The sequence below is a fragment of the Thermobia domestica genome, chromosome 4 (assembly GCF_964235325.1).
Source record: "Thermobia domestica chromosome 4, izTheDome1.hap1.1, whole genome shotgun sequence".
Taxonomy (NCBI): Eukaryota; Metazoa; Arthropoda; class Insecta; order Zygentoma; family Lepismatidae; genus Thermobia; species Thermobia domestica.
The window spans coordinates 256,319,956-256,338,405 of NC_137457.1; the positions used below are offsets into that span (position 1 = coordinate 256,319,956).

Consider the following 18,450-nt stretch of genomic DNA (forward strand, 5'->3'; position numbering starts at 1 on the left):
GCACTTTTACAAATACAGAATACAGTATGCGCCTTAACAGGGGGCACGGTGGTTCATTGATACAGCGCTAATCTCTGGTGTGAGGGGTCCTTGGTTCGATCCCCAACCATGTGGGTTTACGGAAACATCGTGTGCGTAGGTTTTCTCGAGGTTCTCCCACTTTCTCATCCATCAGTTTTTACCTGATTATTTAATTTCATTAATTGTTCTTTAGCCTAAAGGGCATAAACTTGGGACGTAAAACTAGAAATTTCATATTCTTTAGCCTAAAGGGCATAAACTTGGGACGTAAAACTAGAAATTTCACGTCATTTCAGTACGAACATGCCATCGAAAACTTATTTTCTCATTGTTTTTAGTGTAAAATAGTCTCATACAGCTAAATCTGGAACTTGGTTAATAAGTACATAAATGAATAAAGTTACTCACAGATAATCACCACCTAACAGACTACATTAAACAGGATTATTTACGAAGAAAATGTGAGCTCCCTCGTAGCTATAATTAGCGTGTTGGCGCGGGAGTCCCGGGTTCGATTCCCGGCGGAAGCTCATGTGGTTCGGATTCCACGTTAATCAGTAGGTCCACGTCTCACATAGCCTCGATGCTGAAAGGGACGCTAAACTGAAATTCAACTCAACTCATAATTAGCGTGTGCCCCCTCGGCATATGAGATCTGGGTTCGATTGCCGGTGGAAGCTCTTGTGATTTGAATCTCACGTTAAGCTGTAGGCCGTCTAATATAGCTTCGGTGTTGAAAAAAACGTTGAACCCTAGAGAAAAAAAAAAATTGGAATAATGTTTAAATACTGCTATCACAATGCCAGCATGTTATTTGAGTTTTATGTTTATAAAGAGAGAAATTTATTAATATATATTGCTTGTAGAATTACATAGAACTTACTAAATCATAGCCTGTTCAATCCACGAAGGACCTGCTCGGCTAAGTGTCGCATGTTCAACTGGATAATGCGCCGTCAGCACGTTTCCTTCAATCGCCGTTGTTTCTTCCTTTCTTGATCCATATAACTGCTCACTTTCTCGTTCCTATAACAGCAACAGTTCTTTTTTTTCTTTTTTTCTTTTTTTTTTTTTTTCTCATCAGAGCAGAACTCAGAACCGGATGCACCAAAATTCAACTTAACACATTTCAGGGTATGTTTTGATCACCAAGTTGACGTATCCAAGTCCATTCGTAATTTCAAAACTTGGTATGATTGCTGCATTAGACTGACACTGATATACAGTTTAGCCAGGATTGAAACCGGTCGTTCCTTTACCAGTGAAAGTGTATGTTTGGAAACTTGAATCTGAAATAAATAAAGAATGCGTGCATCGGTATAATAAGAGTCCTACTGAGTTTGTGTTCATTATCACAGTTTATGTGCCAGCTGTGCTTCATAACGTGCAAGGCCGAGGACAAATATTTCTAGTAACGATAGCGTCAAGAATACCGCATGTAAACGTAATGTATGTTACTTGTGAAAGTTTCTTTGTCGCAAGGAAAGTGGTGATCTACAGTTATAAACGTGGAACTAATAATATGTATCGTTCATCAAATTGTTGTTTATCAAATTGGTGGTGTTACTGCTATACGTTGTTATGCTCAAAATTGCAAATGCATAATATACGAAGTACGTATTCATTTTATGACAAATTTGATGTAACTATGGTTATCGATAATTGTTAGTGTCAGCGAAAGGATTTGTGACGTGCAAGGATGATTTGAAGTGCAAGTGAACCAGAGGCTTAATTATTTATGATTAATAGTGCATCATCACAGAAAGTACTATACTTAATAAAAGTTATTGCTGTTTACGATCGCTAGTTGTTAAATGACGCATTATTAGTTATATGAGGAATCATTGTGTGGATTACATTAAGATGGAGTTTATTGCGTGTGAGTGTGATGAAAGTACCAAAATAAGTGAAGAATGTTACGTGTATTCCAAATTCAAGAAACATTTTATCAAATGCAGCACCTAATGTGTATTTAACGCATTAAAAGAGCAACATGTGGAAATAAAGAGCTACTAATGAAAATTTTAAAAATGGTAAAGTTTTATTATATTCATACTACAAATATTCAAGAACAATGAATATATATTAAAACATCACTATTAATTACATTTTTTAAAAAAGATTTTATTCATAGTGATGTCATAATATGTCTTCCGAGTAGAATACTAATATACTGTGTTTAAAAGTATAGGAGCTATATTGTCTAAAACTTAGCTATAAAGAAAACGACAACCAGATCCGTCTTTTCCAAGTGAGCGATCATATTCCCAGCAGCAGTAAGTGCAGCTGTTACATATGTTCATTTGAAATGAAATTCTTGTCATCAAGGAACTTGACGTTTGGAAACAGTGTTGACTGATAATGTGCTTTGCAATTGTATGGTCGGTAATTGCAGATAAGGAATAGCTCCAATAGTTTTAAACGAGTAATATATATTTATGGTGGTTACTGAAACTGTTACATGTTATTGGAACCTAGCAGTACTTCATCTGAAATTAAATTCTTGATGTTTCGAAACCGTGCTGACAGGCAAAAATGAAATGAAATGAAATCTTTTAAGTTTTACGTCCCACAGTTATGCCGGTTAGGCTAAAGGAGACGATGATGATGAGAGATGAGTCAAATGGTGGAATGAAGAAAGTGGGAGGAAACGGGAGAACCCCGAGAAAACCCACGGGCACGGTGTTTGTCCACAAAGTCCACACGGCGCGAGCTGGGATCGAACCAGCGACCCCAAGCACCGGAGGTGAACGCTCTACTACTGAGCCACCGCGCCCCCGTGCTGACAGGCAGCTGATACGTGTTTTACTAACTATATGGTCAGGGTACCTTGAGATAAAAGATAGTTCCAACAGTTCTAAAGACACAATATATTTGTGATAGTTACTGAAACTGTTGTCTGTTATTGAAACAACTATAGGAACATCCAGCTGCTGTATATACTTTATTTCTTGCAGTACTAGTCGTACAGACTAAATTTTATTGTAATAAGGAATTCAAGACAATTTCGAGCCGAGCTGAAAATTAGTGTGGGGCAAGTAAAATATTTTTATTTAACATATCGAAGTGATGAAAGTATTTATGTATGGTTGTTACATAAACTTAAGTAGTGGAAGAAAACCTATACTAATATGCAATTACAAGCTAGTGGGTGAGTTTCTCTCATGATGCAGGACATCTGGATTCGATTCCCGAAGGCAGTACATGGTCTACCATATCACACTGGGTTTATGTCGCATATGACTTGGGGGTAAAATCACTGTTTACTAACATACGTTTGAATCAAAGATGGATCCGTATTTTACATTGTGAAAGACTACGAAATCATGGAGATGAAAATATTTCTGATTAGTAAATTTTTGCTGCTTAAGTACGGTATGTTATGGCTAAAGGAAGCATTAATCTACTATGTATACGCGTATTTTAATTGAATAGTAACATCAAGAATGTATTTATAGGTAGAGTGCAAGATAGTAATACAGATACAGTAATATCAGTAGGAAAGACTTGTGTGAGTTTCTTACGTCAATTATAGTTAGAAAAATAAACTACCATTTGTTTCTCAAATGATGCACACAATGATAACTAATTACTGTATTGTATGGATTTGTTACTTCCACCTTAACTGATAGAAAACTCATTTACTGTTATACGTCCAGTACAATACGAAACAAACCGTGTTAAGTAACAGCAAGGTAATATAGCACGCATACTTAAATAGCTATAAACTCACCTATGAGCATCGTACAATATTGTAACAGCGACAGGCTGTTTCAATGAATCACCTTAGTCATTGTCAGTATGATAAAAAAAAAAAAAAAAAAAGAACCTGCTGGACATGGATGATTCCTTGAACTGCAGGAATAGTGTGACCATGTGATCAGACTTGCACGTGTACAAAAGAGTATTTATTTAAGAACGAAATGACTGTTGCATAAATCACTAAAAACTTTCAACCTAACACTGTTGGGTGAAGATGACATTGAATATTAGTAGTAGTAGTAGTAGTTTCTACGAGATTTCTCACTTGTTCAATTTGAGCTGTAATGTCCTAAATGTTTTCGGTTATAAGTATTGAACAATTATACCTTGAAATACAGCTTCACATTGAAAGAAATACAAGTGTACTTTCCGTTTTTATTCAACGTTATCAACACACAGTAGTCTTTTTTCTTCTTTTTTTTTTTTGTGCAATTTTTAGTGGTTTATGTAACAGTGTTTCATTTTAAAAAGTGAATACACTTTGTAGAAGTGCAAGTCTGATCATCTAGTCACATTGTTGTTGTTATTATTATTATTATTATTATTATTATTATTATTATTATTATTATTATTATTATTATTCAGTTCAAAGAATACAGAACATAAACTGTTTCATTTGTGTAATATTTTTTTGATAGTCTGTAAGTGAGGCAACTTTAGAATATGAAATTCTTAGTAGTTTGTTTAATTGCTTTGTTTGTTTTCATGAACAATTGACAAAGACAACGGCAGCTTATTTATAAAGTTTTCCGCAATCAACAGTATTATAGGATGCTTATAGATGAGTTCTTTAATAATGTGCTAATTTAGGGAGGTGTGAAATTATCCAGCTTTTTCAGTGCTACTGGAATGCTTTCAACCATTTTTTTTTTCTTAAACCCAAGAAGCTGTCTAGTACAGTATCCAGTGGATGATACCACTAGTATCAACGAATAAGGAATTTCAGAATTGGAGGAATTAGAATGAAAACTTGATTGCTAGCTTACATCGGTATGGTTTAAGTTACAGTAAATACAGTGTGTTCAAAAAGTCGCTCTGTACTGGAATATGGCAGAGAGAGAGACGTAGAAATACACCAATACAGCAAATGTTGAAAATCATATATATTATCTTGAAGACACACACTCATACACATTTTTGTGAAAATTTGAAGTTAAGATTCGTGATCGATGAAGTGTATGTACCTTCTATAGGATTGCGCCTTCAGTACTTCAATAGTTTTGGGTGAGCTACTTTCAGGTGAACAATGTTTCAAACATTCTTTATAAATTTTCACCCGCACTAAACGTATGTTCAACCCAAAAACACTTGTTCCATTGTTAACACTGTAACACACACCTGTATAAGGCCTTCTCAACAGAACTGTTGCGTTCTTTGAGCACAATAACTGATTACTCTATAGCGCGAACCGTCTTTATTGTGCAATGTACGTCTCTGTTTTGTTGAAAGTTGGTCTAGCATTGTTCATGTCTATGTTGAACATTTCCAAAACATAACACACGCATATCAAGAAAAAAAGTAAATGTTTCAATCATTTTCTCACAATAACAAGTACCTATATCCTCTTTGGAGCGACTTGTTGAATGCACTGTTCAGTGATACATTTCCTAAGTACACTTGAACTTCCATGCATGGGATTAAGGGATAGTGTTGCCTAATTCATGACTACTTACTCCTCGGCAGTTGATTGTTAGGTTTGTGGTTTACATCTGTTTTTCATTACTTGTGTAGAAGTATAACACTTTTGGACGTCATTATTTGTTTTATGATATTGTTCGTATTGGAGTCTAACAAGTTGCTCTTATGTATTAGCTTAAGGCTCTTCCATGAAGCTTATATTTTATTTTTTCTTCTTACAATAATATTTTACAACGTAGCGTTTAAAATGATCTCCATTAAGTTGGAGAAGGTACAACTGACATCGTAGTCAAGATTATCAGTTCAGATTTAGAAATGAAAGGTAGATACTTGCAAAATGTATAGCAAAAGAGTAAAGAAAGAAAGAAAAGAAGAAAAGGCAGAGACAAATGAAATTTTTACTGATCTTGCTGTCTTCTAAACATCATATAGACCAGCAACTTCCATCCATTTAATTCACCATTGTTAAGTTCCTTTGTGAAATAGTACACCTGTAAATCAACTCATGCGTTGTATATTTTGGTAACGTGCTGCTCATCAATGATCTTAAAAGGACTGACTATCTTAGATTGTAGTATTTTGTAAGTGTTTAAACTTTACGTTATAAAGTTGCTGTATGTTACTTTATTTTTATTTATTTATTACATTTTGAAAAGTGTGAAAATTTATGGTAAAATTCAGCAAGGATGAAGATGAGTTTCAATATTAATCGTAACGAGAAACGATAAAAAAGATCCATTAGCTATAATAAGCAATCTAAGCTATATTAACCGATATTATGTAAGTATAAGTTCAAATCTTCGTGTATAAAATGTAATTTCGAGTAACTTAGAACTGCTAAAGTGTTATTTTTCAACTGTTACTGAAACAGGAAGAATATATTATCGTTTCGTATCATAGTTTACAAAGGCTGTAAGTTGAAAGATCTCCTTAAGACAATGAAGTCACTGTTTCTCTCTCAGATTCACAATGTATATCAGTACAGTTTTGAATATGATTCAGAACTACAGTATATGCATTAAGTAAGAAAAACCTAAAAATTATACGAATAACATATTGATAGAGAAAGGGTGGGTAAAGTAGCTAGGGTCGTAAGTAAGTTTGAATGGAGAGGAAAGAAAAAAAAGTTAGGCTAGTAAAAGTGATAAACTATATTTCCCAATTATTTCATGTTTTTATTTATGTTCTATTGCTGCTACTCTCCTTTCACAAAAGTTAAAAGCTTAATTTGAGTGTTAATTTCATTGTGTCAAAAGTATCGTATATCTGAGTTTGCTGTGTGCTTATTTGCTGTTGAAACGAGATGTTATATTCTCAATCAAAATTTTCTAAAACCATTTATGTGACGGCAGATTTCTTTCTTTTCTTTTTTTTTTTTTTTTTTTTTTCTGTGTGAACATCGGGAAAATAGTTGGATAAAATCATGATATAAAGGACAGGTCGAATCCTTTCATATAATCAAGACGAAATAAAGTAACATCACAGAACTCATAAAAGGTATGTATAGATAGAAAAACGCGGGATAGTTTCGTTGAATAAAGGAAATAAGAAGATTCACAGTATATTTCTACATGTAAGGATACTACTACTATTTCATTCGTCACGACTGAAATTGGATATGGTTTAGAATAACAGAAAACAGAAACCTTATCGTTGTGCTAGCGAATGTTATGCGTTACGAATTGACCCACCACTGACATTAACAGGTTTATGGGTTTTCCATGTTTTATTCTCGATTTGTCAGCCATCTGCGAGTAATTGCGAGCAGTTCACTATGCTGGTAGTTGCAGGAAAAAAAATGCCTACCGTACACTATATCTGAATGTTCAAGTATTTATATGCACTTTCAGATGAGTAGTTAGGAACTGTATTGAACAACACAGAGAAAATCATGTATTCAAAAGATACTTTGAAGAATTTTTGAAAAGGAACATGAAACAGGACAACTTGTCATTTATCATTCTGAGTGACATACATATATTGAGATCAACTCAAGTAATAAGAACGAGATTCTAGAATCCCACCTACAGAAGACAGGCGCGTGCATGTATGAGTTTACAACATGGGTTTATCTTATAGTCTTATCACTTCTATTTCCGTTCCCTCACTTGGAAAATTTGATAAAATTCATAAAAATGTCCATTGTCCCGTTCTTATTTATGCTGTAAGAATACTAAAAGTAAAGATAGTCCGTAGTAGGTGTAACTATGTATTGAATTCTGCACATAATAATGTACATTTTTTTTTTAGTGTAGTTTCGTGCAGTAGCGTAAAGATGATAACAGAACTGATAGAGATGTACTAGAAGGAGCTGCGTTCCTTTTTCCGAGTTTTGTGATTTAATGAAAAGGAGAAAAGCAAGGGCAGGCTGAGTAATAATCTTTAGTACTTGGTGTATTTAAATTGTTTGCTTTGTTTTATTGAACTTAGATTTTATTTATTTATTTATTTTAATTTTTATTTATTCATGGAATATATTGGAATCATCGTAGTGAACCTCGCAGAATCTCCATAATACGTAGTTACATTCGGGCCCCGTCAAACCCATTTGAGCGGTTTGAATTCTTGTATGTTAATCCGCATTTGTGAGCATATTATATTAATAAGGAAATCTAGTTTAGACAGCCAGCATGGAACCAATGTGCTGACCACATATCATCCTTAGGCATGAGTATCATAAGCCAGCTGATAAGCTTTATCTCCCTACGGAGCTGTTTTGCCATGACTTTAGTTTTAGTTTTAATAATCAAGATCTATACAAAACGGCATTTAAAAGTGAAAACATGTCCAAAGTGCCTAGCCCAAACCAAATTTTAATATGTACTTGCTCAAAGCGTAATTTTTCAAACACAGAAAATTTTGGTTTCATCTCGTTCCATCTTAAGTTTCACGTAGTTAACTAGATGTGGAGAAACTAAATGTAAGCAAGTATTATGTAACAGATAATGTGAACTAATAATGTAATGTTTCACAGGGCGTCTTATGGAAGAAAATGGCGAGGAGTGGCTATGTCCGTTGTGTTTAGAGAAGAAAGAAAAGGAAGAGGAGGAGCCTAAAGAGGATGAACAGAAAGCTAAAGAAGAAATAGAATCGAGAAAAGTAGAAGACGAAGAGAAAAGTCGAAAAGAAGTGGAATCAAAGAAATCACCTGTAGAAACTTCGAAAGCTCAAGAAAATCAGAAACCTGCTAAACCCGTTGGACATCAGGTTGGAACTTTTTTCGTAGAAAATTAGATAAATAAATTGAACCAATTTTTCAAACTTGTGTAATAAACGGTATTTCACGATTATTTACTAGTAGTTTCATATTGGTAAATTTCCTACACAATATTCACGCCCAATATAGGTATTGCCATCAATTAGCATGACTCGTAAACTGAGACATTTGTGTCAGATATTGATGTCATTGCAAGATCATTTTGTAGTTTAAAGTTTTATATTGGGAAGCATGTGCTTATTTCCAGTTGGTTCAAGTTGTAATTTGAAAAGATATCTGTGAACAGATAACACGATTGGTAACCAGATTTAATACTAGCCTTAATAATTCATGTTCCAAATGTTGCTCAGCAATAGCAGTGTTGAGTAGGTACTATTCCTATGCATTCGAACACCTTTTGTTGAATATTTAATCGACACTATATCAAATGGCAAAATATTAATACAATTTGTTCTATCAGACGGTTACTATAAATCTCGGAGAGCCTGCTGATAATCTTTTGATTACCTTATGCTAGTTACAATTTTTAGAGTGCGGACACGTGACATCTTGGTTTGAAAGTCCTTTTATTTGTATATGGAGTAATTTGCTTCTTTTGCTTTGTAAACCGAAACTTATATCGTTCAGTGAAGCTAAGGAAAGGCTTTTAAGAAAAGGGCAAATAAATTATTCGAAGAGTCTCAGCGTATTGAGAGTGTAGAGAGTAAATAAATAAATTGGCGTCAAGTGACATATTCGATCTCGAAAAGTTTAGTAACTATAATTGTAGTTAGCGAATAGGCAAGACTAAAAGAATTTAAAAGATAAATAAATAAAAAATATCTTATAATTTTGTAAGATTTCTGGAATTTTTTATATGTATTATTATTATTATTATTATTACAGGCTCAGAAACCATCTCCGAGTGTTATGTATTGTATTGTGTGCAAAAAGGAATCACGCCCAACTAGTATCTACTGCAGTGACGCTTGTATTTTGAAGCATGCTCAGGAATCGTTGAATTTACTTTCTAAGGAAAAGGAAAAAGCTACAGCCAAGGTATGTACATGCATTTTTGTAGAATTTCATAGATGAAGAATCTGCATGTACTCTAATGACAGTACTGTTACTTACATTCACCGTTCCAATTCTGAATTTCTTTAACAATAAAAATATTGTTTGTAACGAACATACCTGTTTAATACTTTCCACCAGACTGTTTGAAAATATATATTTGAAGTTACCAATGGAACTATTCATTATTCATGAACTACCATCAGAGTTAAATATACCACTTTTCATTTTATTCGTTCTCTCTTATTAGGTGGTCTAAAAGGTATTGAACATTTGGAACGTAAAATTAAGAAGACGCTTATTGTGATGTGAAAATAATATGGAACCACATATGCACGTTTCTGTTCGATGGTGCAGAATTGTTCTTCCGCCATTTTTCCGTCAACACCATAATCCTGTCACTATAGAGCTTCTGTGATTTCTGATCAAGAAATTTTGACACCTGATTTTCACAGGCGTCTTTTGAAACGAACGTAACACCATTGAGGAAATTTCGCAGAGACTGAAACATATTAATACCGGATGTCTGGACTATACGATGAATGTATTAACAATCCGACCAAAGTAATATATATATATATATATATATATATATATAGAGAGAGAGAGAGAGAGATTAACAACACTTGCGTAACGGTTTCAGAACAGTATATTCTTGAATTAATCTTCTATAAAGTGTCTGATGAAGGCAGTGTTACATTTCCGAAATTATTACATAAGTATTATTATGTTATATATTTAGTGCTTTGGTCAGTTTTGATTTATTGACACTGTCGAATATTTCCAAAGATATGAACAATATACAAGTTAAAATTTCCCAGCCAAGTTTTCTCAATTCCTGACGAGTTGTTAAAAATGTATGTGGTCTGACATCAGCTGGTAATCCTAGTATATGATACCTTTCTGTTGGCCACCTGAGCTCCTTCGTGGCTAACCAGTTAGCGTACGCGCCTATGGCGTGGGAGACCCGGGTTCGATTCCCTGCGGGAGCTCATGTGGTTCGGATTCTACGTTAATCAGTAGGTCCACGTCTCATATAGCCTCGCTGCTGAACGGGACGTTAAACGTAATCAACTCAACCTATCTGTTGGCCAGTTCCGGCCGTATCTTTCTGATTGCTAGGTACTGGCGCTAATTGTCGACAATACCTGCCCGAGTCTATCGTTATACCCGCTTGCAGTAGCTCGTAATGTACGATACCCTTTCAGTTTCACCATACAGCAGAATCTTCCTGGGTCTCAGTGTGGGCTTTTCCACAAACTGTACAGCTTTTCCTGCTTCGACTACGATCTTTTTCTCTTTTTCTCATATCTCTACGATCTACGATCTTGTTGTCGTAGGTTGTCCACTTTTTATCATTTATGATCAACCGGTTTAAAAATAGCTCGAGTTTGTTGGGACTCGGTAGAGATTCGCAGATAGAAATTCATCGACTAAATGTTTTTCAGTCAAATCATATGGGAGCCAACCGTCGAGCTTGTTTTTGTAGCCAGCTTTCTCCGAACCGTTTATTTATTTATTTATTTATTTTTGCTGATTGATATTTAGGTTATTGGCGATGTCATGATTGCTTACATGCCAGTTTTGCTCGACTTTTGCCAGAGTATCATCCACTTTTGCTGTGCTTGGTCGCTCCAGTGCGAGAAGCATCTTCCACATAGGAGTTTCCTGAATAAAAGCGACTGAACTATCTTTTGGTTGGTGCTTTTGAGAACGTTTCTTGGCCATAAACAGCATAAATTTCTTCATGACCTGTACATCATTTGCGTCTTATCGAAATAAAAGTGTAAAATACAGCGCAGTTTTGTGGAAAGTTTACTCATCTTTATGGCGCAATACCTTAAATCTAAGAATTCCTACATTTTTTGCACATCTTCTAGTTTCAGTTGTCGAATGACGTTAGCCCTGCCTGCTGCCACTCATACCCTGAGATGTTGGCACTTACGCCATTTCCTATGTAAAAGGTTTACTACTGATTTGACTTGTTGATAGCGTCTCTTTCATCAGCGAGGCTATATGAGACGTGGACCTACAGCTTAGAGTGGAATCTGAACCATATGAGCTCCCACCGGGAATCAAACTCGGGACTCCCACGCCTTAGGCGCGTGCGCTAACCGCTTAGCTACGAGGGAGCTCTGTAACTGTATATAAAGTGAATTGTTCTGTAATAGTATATAATTTTAAAATATTACCCTGAGTGCTCACTGAATTGCGACCACCCCTCCACACAAGGAAGTGTGGTCAGCAGCCGAACTGATTACATGAACATCCCGATTGGTAGTATTGCAGAGAGAATACATTCGAGACTACATGTTTGGCAGACAGCACACTGTTATAATGGGAGGTGAGCAGGATTTATCCGCATTCCAATTGGGCATGATTGTCAGTGTCTGAGCAATAGGTGCGTCAATAACTCATACAGCAATACTTACCTGATGCGCCCGTTCCTGTGTAGTGAAGGTGTACAAGGAGTGGGAAGAAAATATGGTAACGGTCTCCAAGAGACGGAACTACAGGGGCATACGGAAGTTCAAAGCGCGGGGTGAGTGTATCGTCAAACAGCTCTCTACAGCCAAACGACCATTTATGTCCGGGAATAATGTGATCAATACAATGGTGGATGCACAATGCCCATATCCCATGCAGCTATATAGCGTACACCGGCGCGCATGAAGTTCCACAGCAGATGACCGATTCGTAACACTTGGGCACCGACGTCGTTACACTTGGGCACAGAAACACGCTAATTGGACCATAGATAATTGGAAAAGTGTATGTTGGTCCGATATCACCGTTTGTGCTACTTCTTTCGGACAGGCGATACATTGTGTGGCCCACAGCACTAAGCTATGGACCCCTCGTGCATGGTGCGTACTGTACAGGCAGAAGGGGGCGGCTGTGTGGTTTGGAGGTGATTCTGTTGGTATGGACTGGGTCGTTTGTGTGCATGGACCACAACGAGACCCCCATTGTGTACCTAGATGTGTTAAAGATCACGTACACCCTACAGTGCAACACTTCTACCGAGACGGAAGACGGCATTTTCCAGGACGACAATGCACGACGCCACCAAGCCAACGTACTTGCTTGGCTTAAGGAACATTCCACGGAGCTGTAGCATATGAATTGGCCCCCTAACTTATAACCTTAATTAGTCAGTTATATATTGCCCTAAGTTCGTTAAACAGAGTTACAGAATTACTTAACATAAGTCACGCAGTTAATTTGCAAGTGATACCGCACTAAGTAAAATAACTTTTAAACTATAAATATATATTTTAAGAAATTTTGTCCTCTACAGATTTTGTATGTCACTATACTTTTACGTCTCAATTCGTTGTATGTCTGTTATATTTCTACACAAATCAATTATAACAATCTCATCCCCATTGTAGCCATAAAGAACAAAATGCACTCGTTGTCTGAGTAAATACTGAACAACATCAATCTACTTTTAAAACATAAAAATGACAAGCAATTCTACATTAATTACTATATTTTCTTCTTATTTTTCTTTCTTTCTGGTTCGTGCCAGATCTAAAAACACTTTTTCCCTTGAAGGTTAAAACGTTATCGTAACAGACTCGCCGGATCTTAATCTTCTCGTGGAAACATATCAGTAACTACGATAATCCATGCTACGCCATGTCCAGGCCGTCCACTGAGCAAAAGGTGGATCAACGAAGTATTAGATAAAGTGATCGCAATTCAGTGACCACTAAGTGTACTTCGTCATAAGGTTGTAACCTTTAATTAATGTCAATAAATTAACCCTTCCCTATTTAAAAGTGAGCCATAATGATCACATATAGTTTATTACTTTATTTTAAATGAATTATGAAGAAATATTTAATGAAAAAATTGAGAATAATCCAATTTTGCTTATAAATATTTAAATAGAACATATTACTTTGAAATTAGTAGTTCTCTTTTCACTAAAAAAGAAGGAAAGAAAGACAGATGAAAGTAAAAACAGCAAAGCTTGCAGATGCATTATTTATTTATTTATTTTCGTACTAAAATGAAAAGTTATGAACTACACATTAAATTTGAATTGTAATATATTAATACGTTCATTACTACTACCAATAAACGTCAATTAAATTGTATGAAACTTTTATTAAATAGTGCTATTATACTTGGAAAAGAATCTCTCGGCATCAACACTCGAGATTGGCAACCATATTGAACGTAACGAGCTGACAGCAAATGACCTGTGATTAACTTTTAAACTGTTTAACAATGATACAATGTCAACATCCTTATCCTTACCGTTGAGAACCTCAATAATCCTACTTTTAAATTCACGGTAGGCAACCAACAGATCATGAACATTACATCAGAAAACACAGTCAAGGATTTAAACAACGGTTGAGTTTTGTTAATATCTACATCTTTATGAAGTGAAACAGTTTCTGGATCAAATAACTCGCAGAGCTTTTTCGTAAATGCAACATTTTAACTTCAATAGGAAGTGTGCTTTTTAGTTATTATTAGCAATAATTATCAAGAATTCCACTTTTTTGTTTTCATTTGCATTTATTACAAGTAATGCCGAATTTCGCAAAAATTCGCGATAATACAAACGTGATTTCTGGTTCTGAAACGAAAAGTTTAATGTTTTCTAAAACATATACGCATTTTTTTTTTAACGTTTCGCACATATCGCATTAACGAAAAAGTTTTGTCTCTATGTACCACTAAAATGTTTTGTTAAAGCTAACATAACAAGCCACAGACAGATATAAGTGTTACACTTGCAATTCAAATACATAATTATAAAATAAGTGGAGAATAGTCAGTTGTCGTGTAGGGTAGGTTCAAGGCGAATAACACGCACGTGCATTCAGTGAATTCAGTCCCCGCTGGACTTCTGGATCTCCATGCGTGCCAGTTTTGGTCAGGATTCCATCGCTCACTTTCGATATTATACTATTTTTTTTCTTTAACATCAAATGGAGAACGAAAATTGAGTACATAGTAAGTTGCAAAAAATAAGCCTTCTTTAAAGGTATTGGTTATTTAAAATAGAATAAAATATAAAAGAAGAAACTTACCGGATTACGTCGTAATGACTTTATTTGTGACCACATCTTCCTCAATCTCTCTTGCAAATCAATACGGTTTTCAACATCTTTCAGTTACGATTGAGAATATAACAACTTCACAATTCAAACCTTGTTACAAACACTTAAATTGCTTACTCTCCGTTCCTGGTAGCCGAATGATACAGTTCTCGTTTTTGGCATATGTGGGTCAGTTGGTTTAGCGTTCTGTTCGAACACCGAGGCTGTATGAGACATGGAGTGCAGTTTAAAGTGGAATCCGAACCATCATAATGCGTTCAGTTTTCAAGGATCTTTCACCAGGAACCGAAACCAGAATCCCGTGCACCAAAGGCGCATGCTAGCCGGAGATCAGTGGAGGGGGCTATTTTTGATTCAGGCCTCGATTTGAAGCGGTATTATGTATTAACCCAACACACGAAACTAAAATTCACCCAATAAGTCTTGGCCGTTAAGTCTAACGTGAATTTATTAGAAGTTTTCTGTATTATTTTCCTAATAATAATAATAATAATAATATAATGCAATTATTTCTTTTTCTTGTTGTTTCCTTTGGTTATTAATACACCAATAGTATGTTGTGCACGAATGTAGTTAAATTTCTTTGTAGGTGCAGTCTTCTGTGGAGCCGAAACAAGAAGTTAGAAAGGACAGTGGTGACATGAAGTCAGGTTCATCAGATGCAAGAGTCATTGTCTTCGAAAGGAATAGTGGCAGCTTGTTAACAGGTTAGCGTTATATGCAGTCGTAGTAATAACAGATTCGTTGGTTGGTTGACTTAAAGTTCAGCGTTCCGTTCAAGTTATACGAGACGCGAACCTACAGCTTAACGTGAAACCAGAACCAAATGAGCTCTCTCGAGAAATCAGACTTGGATACGTTAACTATGTAGCCACGAGGAAGTTCGATAACAAATTATGTTTAAAATGTACCGTTATTGAGATCGTCATATACACACAAGGATGTAAAATTCTGTCAAATCTTACAAGAATTTGTTTTTAAAGTGAATCACTTGTAATATTACACAGGCGTAGAAATTGCGTTGTGTATAGCAATATTGCCTCTCTGTTTGTTACCCACGCTTCCTTGTTGATTTTTTTTTTTTTTTTTTTGGTCACCCATCTAATTTCCTTTCAGTCATTCTATATTAATACTCAGATATACTTACAAGTACCAGTATTGTCAATTTATTAAGAGGAGAAATTTCCAGAAAGATCAGGAAAGTTATAAACGTGGCTGAAGAGAGAGAATTTAAATTACTAGTCGAAAGCCTTACTGTTTGCACACGAGAAAGGTTATACTTACGATCCGAAGAAAGAAGAGAAAATGAACTTCATGATTCAGAAATTATTTATAAATAATTATGGATTGATTGATTGAAAGTTATGGTTTATTGAAGCATAGATATTGCCTTATATATGAAAACCAAAATCCTTTCATAATACTGATTTGTTTCTTCTTTCAGGTCCGAATGCTCCAACAATGGGAAACCTCCAAACTTGGTTGAAGGCTCATCCTACATTTGAGGTATTACGTCCTGGAGTTCAACCGACGTCAAAATTTTACGGGTAAGTAAAAACAACAACAAAAAAAAAAAAAAAAACTTGTGGTGGTTAATTCAATATTTTTTTTTCGAAAAACCGAAAAAGATTTTGAGATTTTTTTTTATTCGATTCAGGGTCCCCAAAATAGATTTCATCTTCTGTTCAAACTGGAAGTGATAGAAATCAACTGTTTCCCATTTCAACGTTGACCTCCAGTGAACAAAAACGGTAATAGATACCGAAAAGCTTTTTTTTTTTTTTTTTTTTTCAGTCGATTCATTGCCTCAAAAAAAACATACCATCGCCACGTCAATACTCTACCAGAACCGGAAATAGTTGAAATTTACTTATACTTCAGGCTTCAATACTTAGTTTCATAAAGCAGAAACTGTAAAATACATCGAAATGCGGGTTGTTGACACATTCAGCGCCCCAAGAATGAATTTCTCTGTTTTTATTTATCTGTTCAAGCTGAAAGTGGTGAAAATTTACGAATTCCGATTACAACACTGATCGCATAATGGATAAAACAGAAATAGACGAGAAGTGAGGTTTTTTAAAATATTGATTTAGCATCGCAAGAATATGTTTTGCCTTATTACAACCAGAAGTAATAGACATTAATTAGCACTTCTAATTTCAATATTAATCTCCATAGAGCAAGAAATGATTTACTGTTATGAGTTCAGTATGTTACTGTTATAAGTTTGAGTATTGAATTCGCATGGTTTGGAAGTCTACTCTAGTTTCACACTGTGAAACGAAACCTCTGTTTTAATTCTTTTCTCGTCTTTATATTCTCGTTATCTGATGAAACATTTTAGGAAAAGAGACTGAGACCGTACAGAAATTATTCCTCAGGCAATGGTGTGTCTGTCAGTCTTATCAAATGTCTTCATATAAAATCGCTGAAGTTATGTCGTTGTTTAGAAATTTGATATATTCCTTGGCAGTTGTAATACGTTACATGATCGTTGATGGACATAAGCGTGGTACAACAAATAGTATCTGTAAGCAATGTTTGTAACTGTTTCGTCGAAAGATACCGGAGAGGCACAATTCTGAACACTAGGAGGAATGCACATATCGAATGGTTGAGAGTTACCACTCTCAGTGTGAATTTCCTATTGTACAATTAGTCAATTACAGATGCCATGACGCAGAAGCAAAAAGAAGCAACCTCTCTTGTGGAATCCTGGCAATAGCATAAAATGCTTAATAGTAGGATATTTATCATTGAAAGGAGCATTTGCGTTATATCAACTCCTTCTGGCCAATCTCCACGATCGCTTAAGTAAGGAAAAGGAAGAGCTGGTTGGACTCATTCCACATGTGACGAGCAAAAGTAGACATCCACAGTACTGTCCACCGAAGACATTGAAAAGGCATTGGTAGACAGATTAGGGTGTTTGGAAAATAGAGGAGTAGGCCGTACACACTTGGAGGTGGAACGTGCTGCTTTTGATTTAGTTGTGGTGTGTGGAGTTCAGCATCCCATAGAATCAAGAAACGAACGAAAGTAGTCGGTGATTGGCCTTTACAAAGAAGCGTTGAAATATAAGTTTGAGGAAACCAGAAGGACTGTCGAGAACTAGAGTTGAGGATATGAATTAACACGTGATCAAACGTGTCGTACGTGTGTTTAAATGTGTTTAATGAACTTACATACACACATAATAAAGATACATGATGTAATAACTCGGTAGTACTTATATCTAACATGCAAATTACCTTGTTACGCGATAAAGAGATTGGAGATTTTATTAATGTTAATATAGTTTAATAATCACTCTCATTTCTAGTCTATCAATTTATTTGAACAACTAAATAAATTAGACAGGGTGTGGTTCTTACAACTAAATTAGTATATCTATATAAATGCAAGATATGATAGTTTGCCTGAGAATTGAACCAATCAGCTCTCACGTGAATACATGAACATTTAAATAAATCAATTAGAAATTAAAGTTATTAATCAACTCTGGTTATTCTTAGTAAAAGTATACTGATTCAAGTGATCTAATAATTAAAACGAGAGTTAATTTGAGACAACAAATACAGATCTCAATAAACATAAGTATGAGTCCTGGCATAAAGGCCTAAGGTGTGTGAGGAATATGAATTTGACTAGTGCTATCTGTGGTAATCA

General features: G+C 35.2%; 1 protein-coding gene across 5 annotated transcripts in view; it reads left to right on the top strand.

The window, feature by feature from the left end:
* pps (protein partner of snf) overlaps positions 1 to 18,450 on the top strand; it is a 215,954-nt gene that overhangs the window by 146,272 nt on the left and 51,232 nt on the right. For all 5 annotated transcript variants that reach the window (XM_081755781.1, XM_081755784.1, XM_081755782.1 and 2 more), the window contains 4 exons: positions 8,396 to 8,628; positions 9,524 to 9,676; positions 15,368 to 15,485; positions 16,223 to 16,325. In XM_081755781.1, the coding sequence (XP_081611907.1) occupies positions 8,396 to 8,628; positions 9,524 to 9,676; positions 15,368 to 15,485; positions 16,223 to 16,325 (607 nt within the window). The remainder of the gene's footprint in view (positions 1 to 8,395; positions 8,629 to 9,523; positions 9,677 to 15,367; positions 15,486 to 16,222; positions 16,326 to 18,450) is intronic.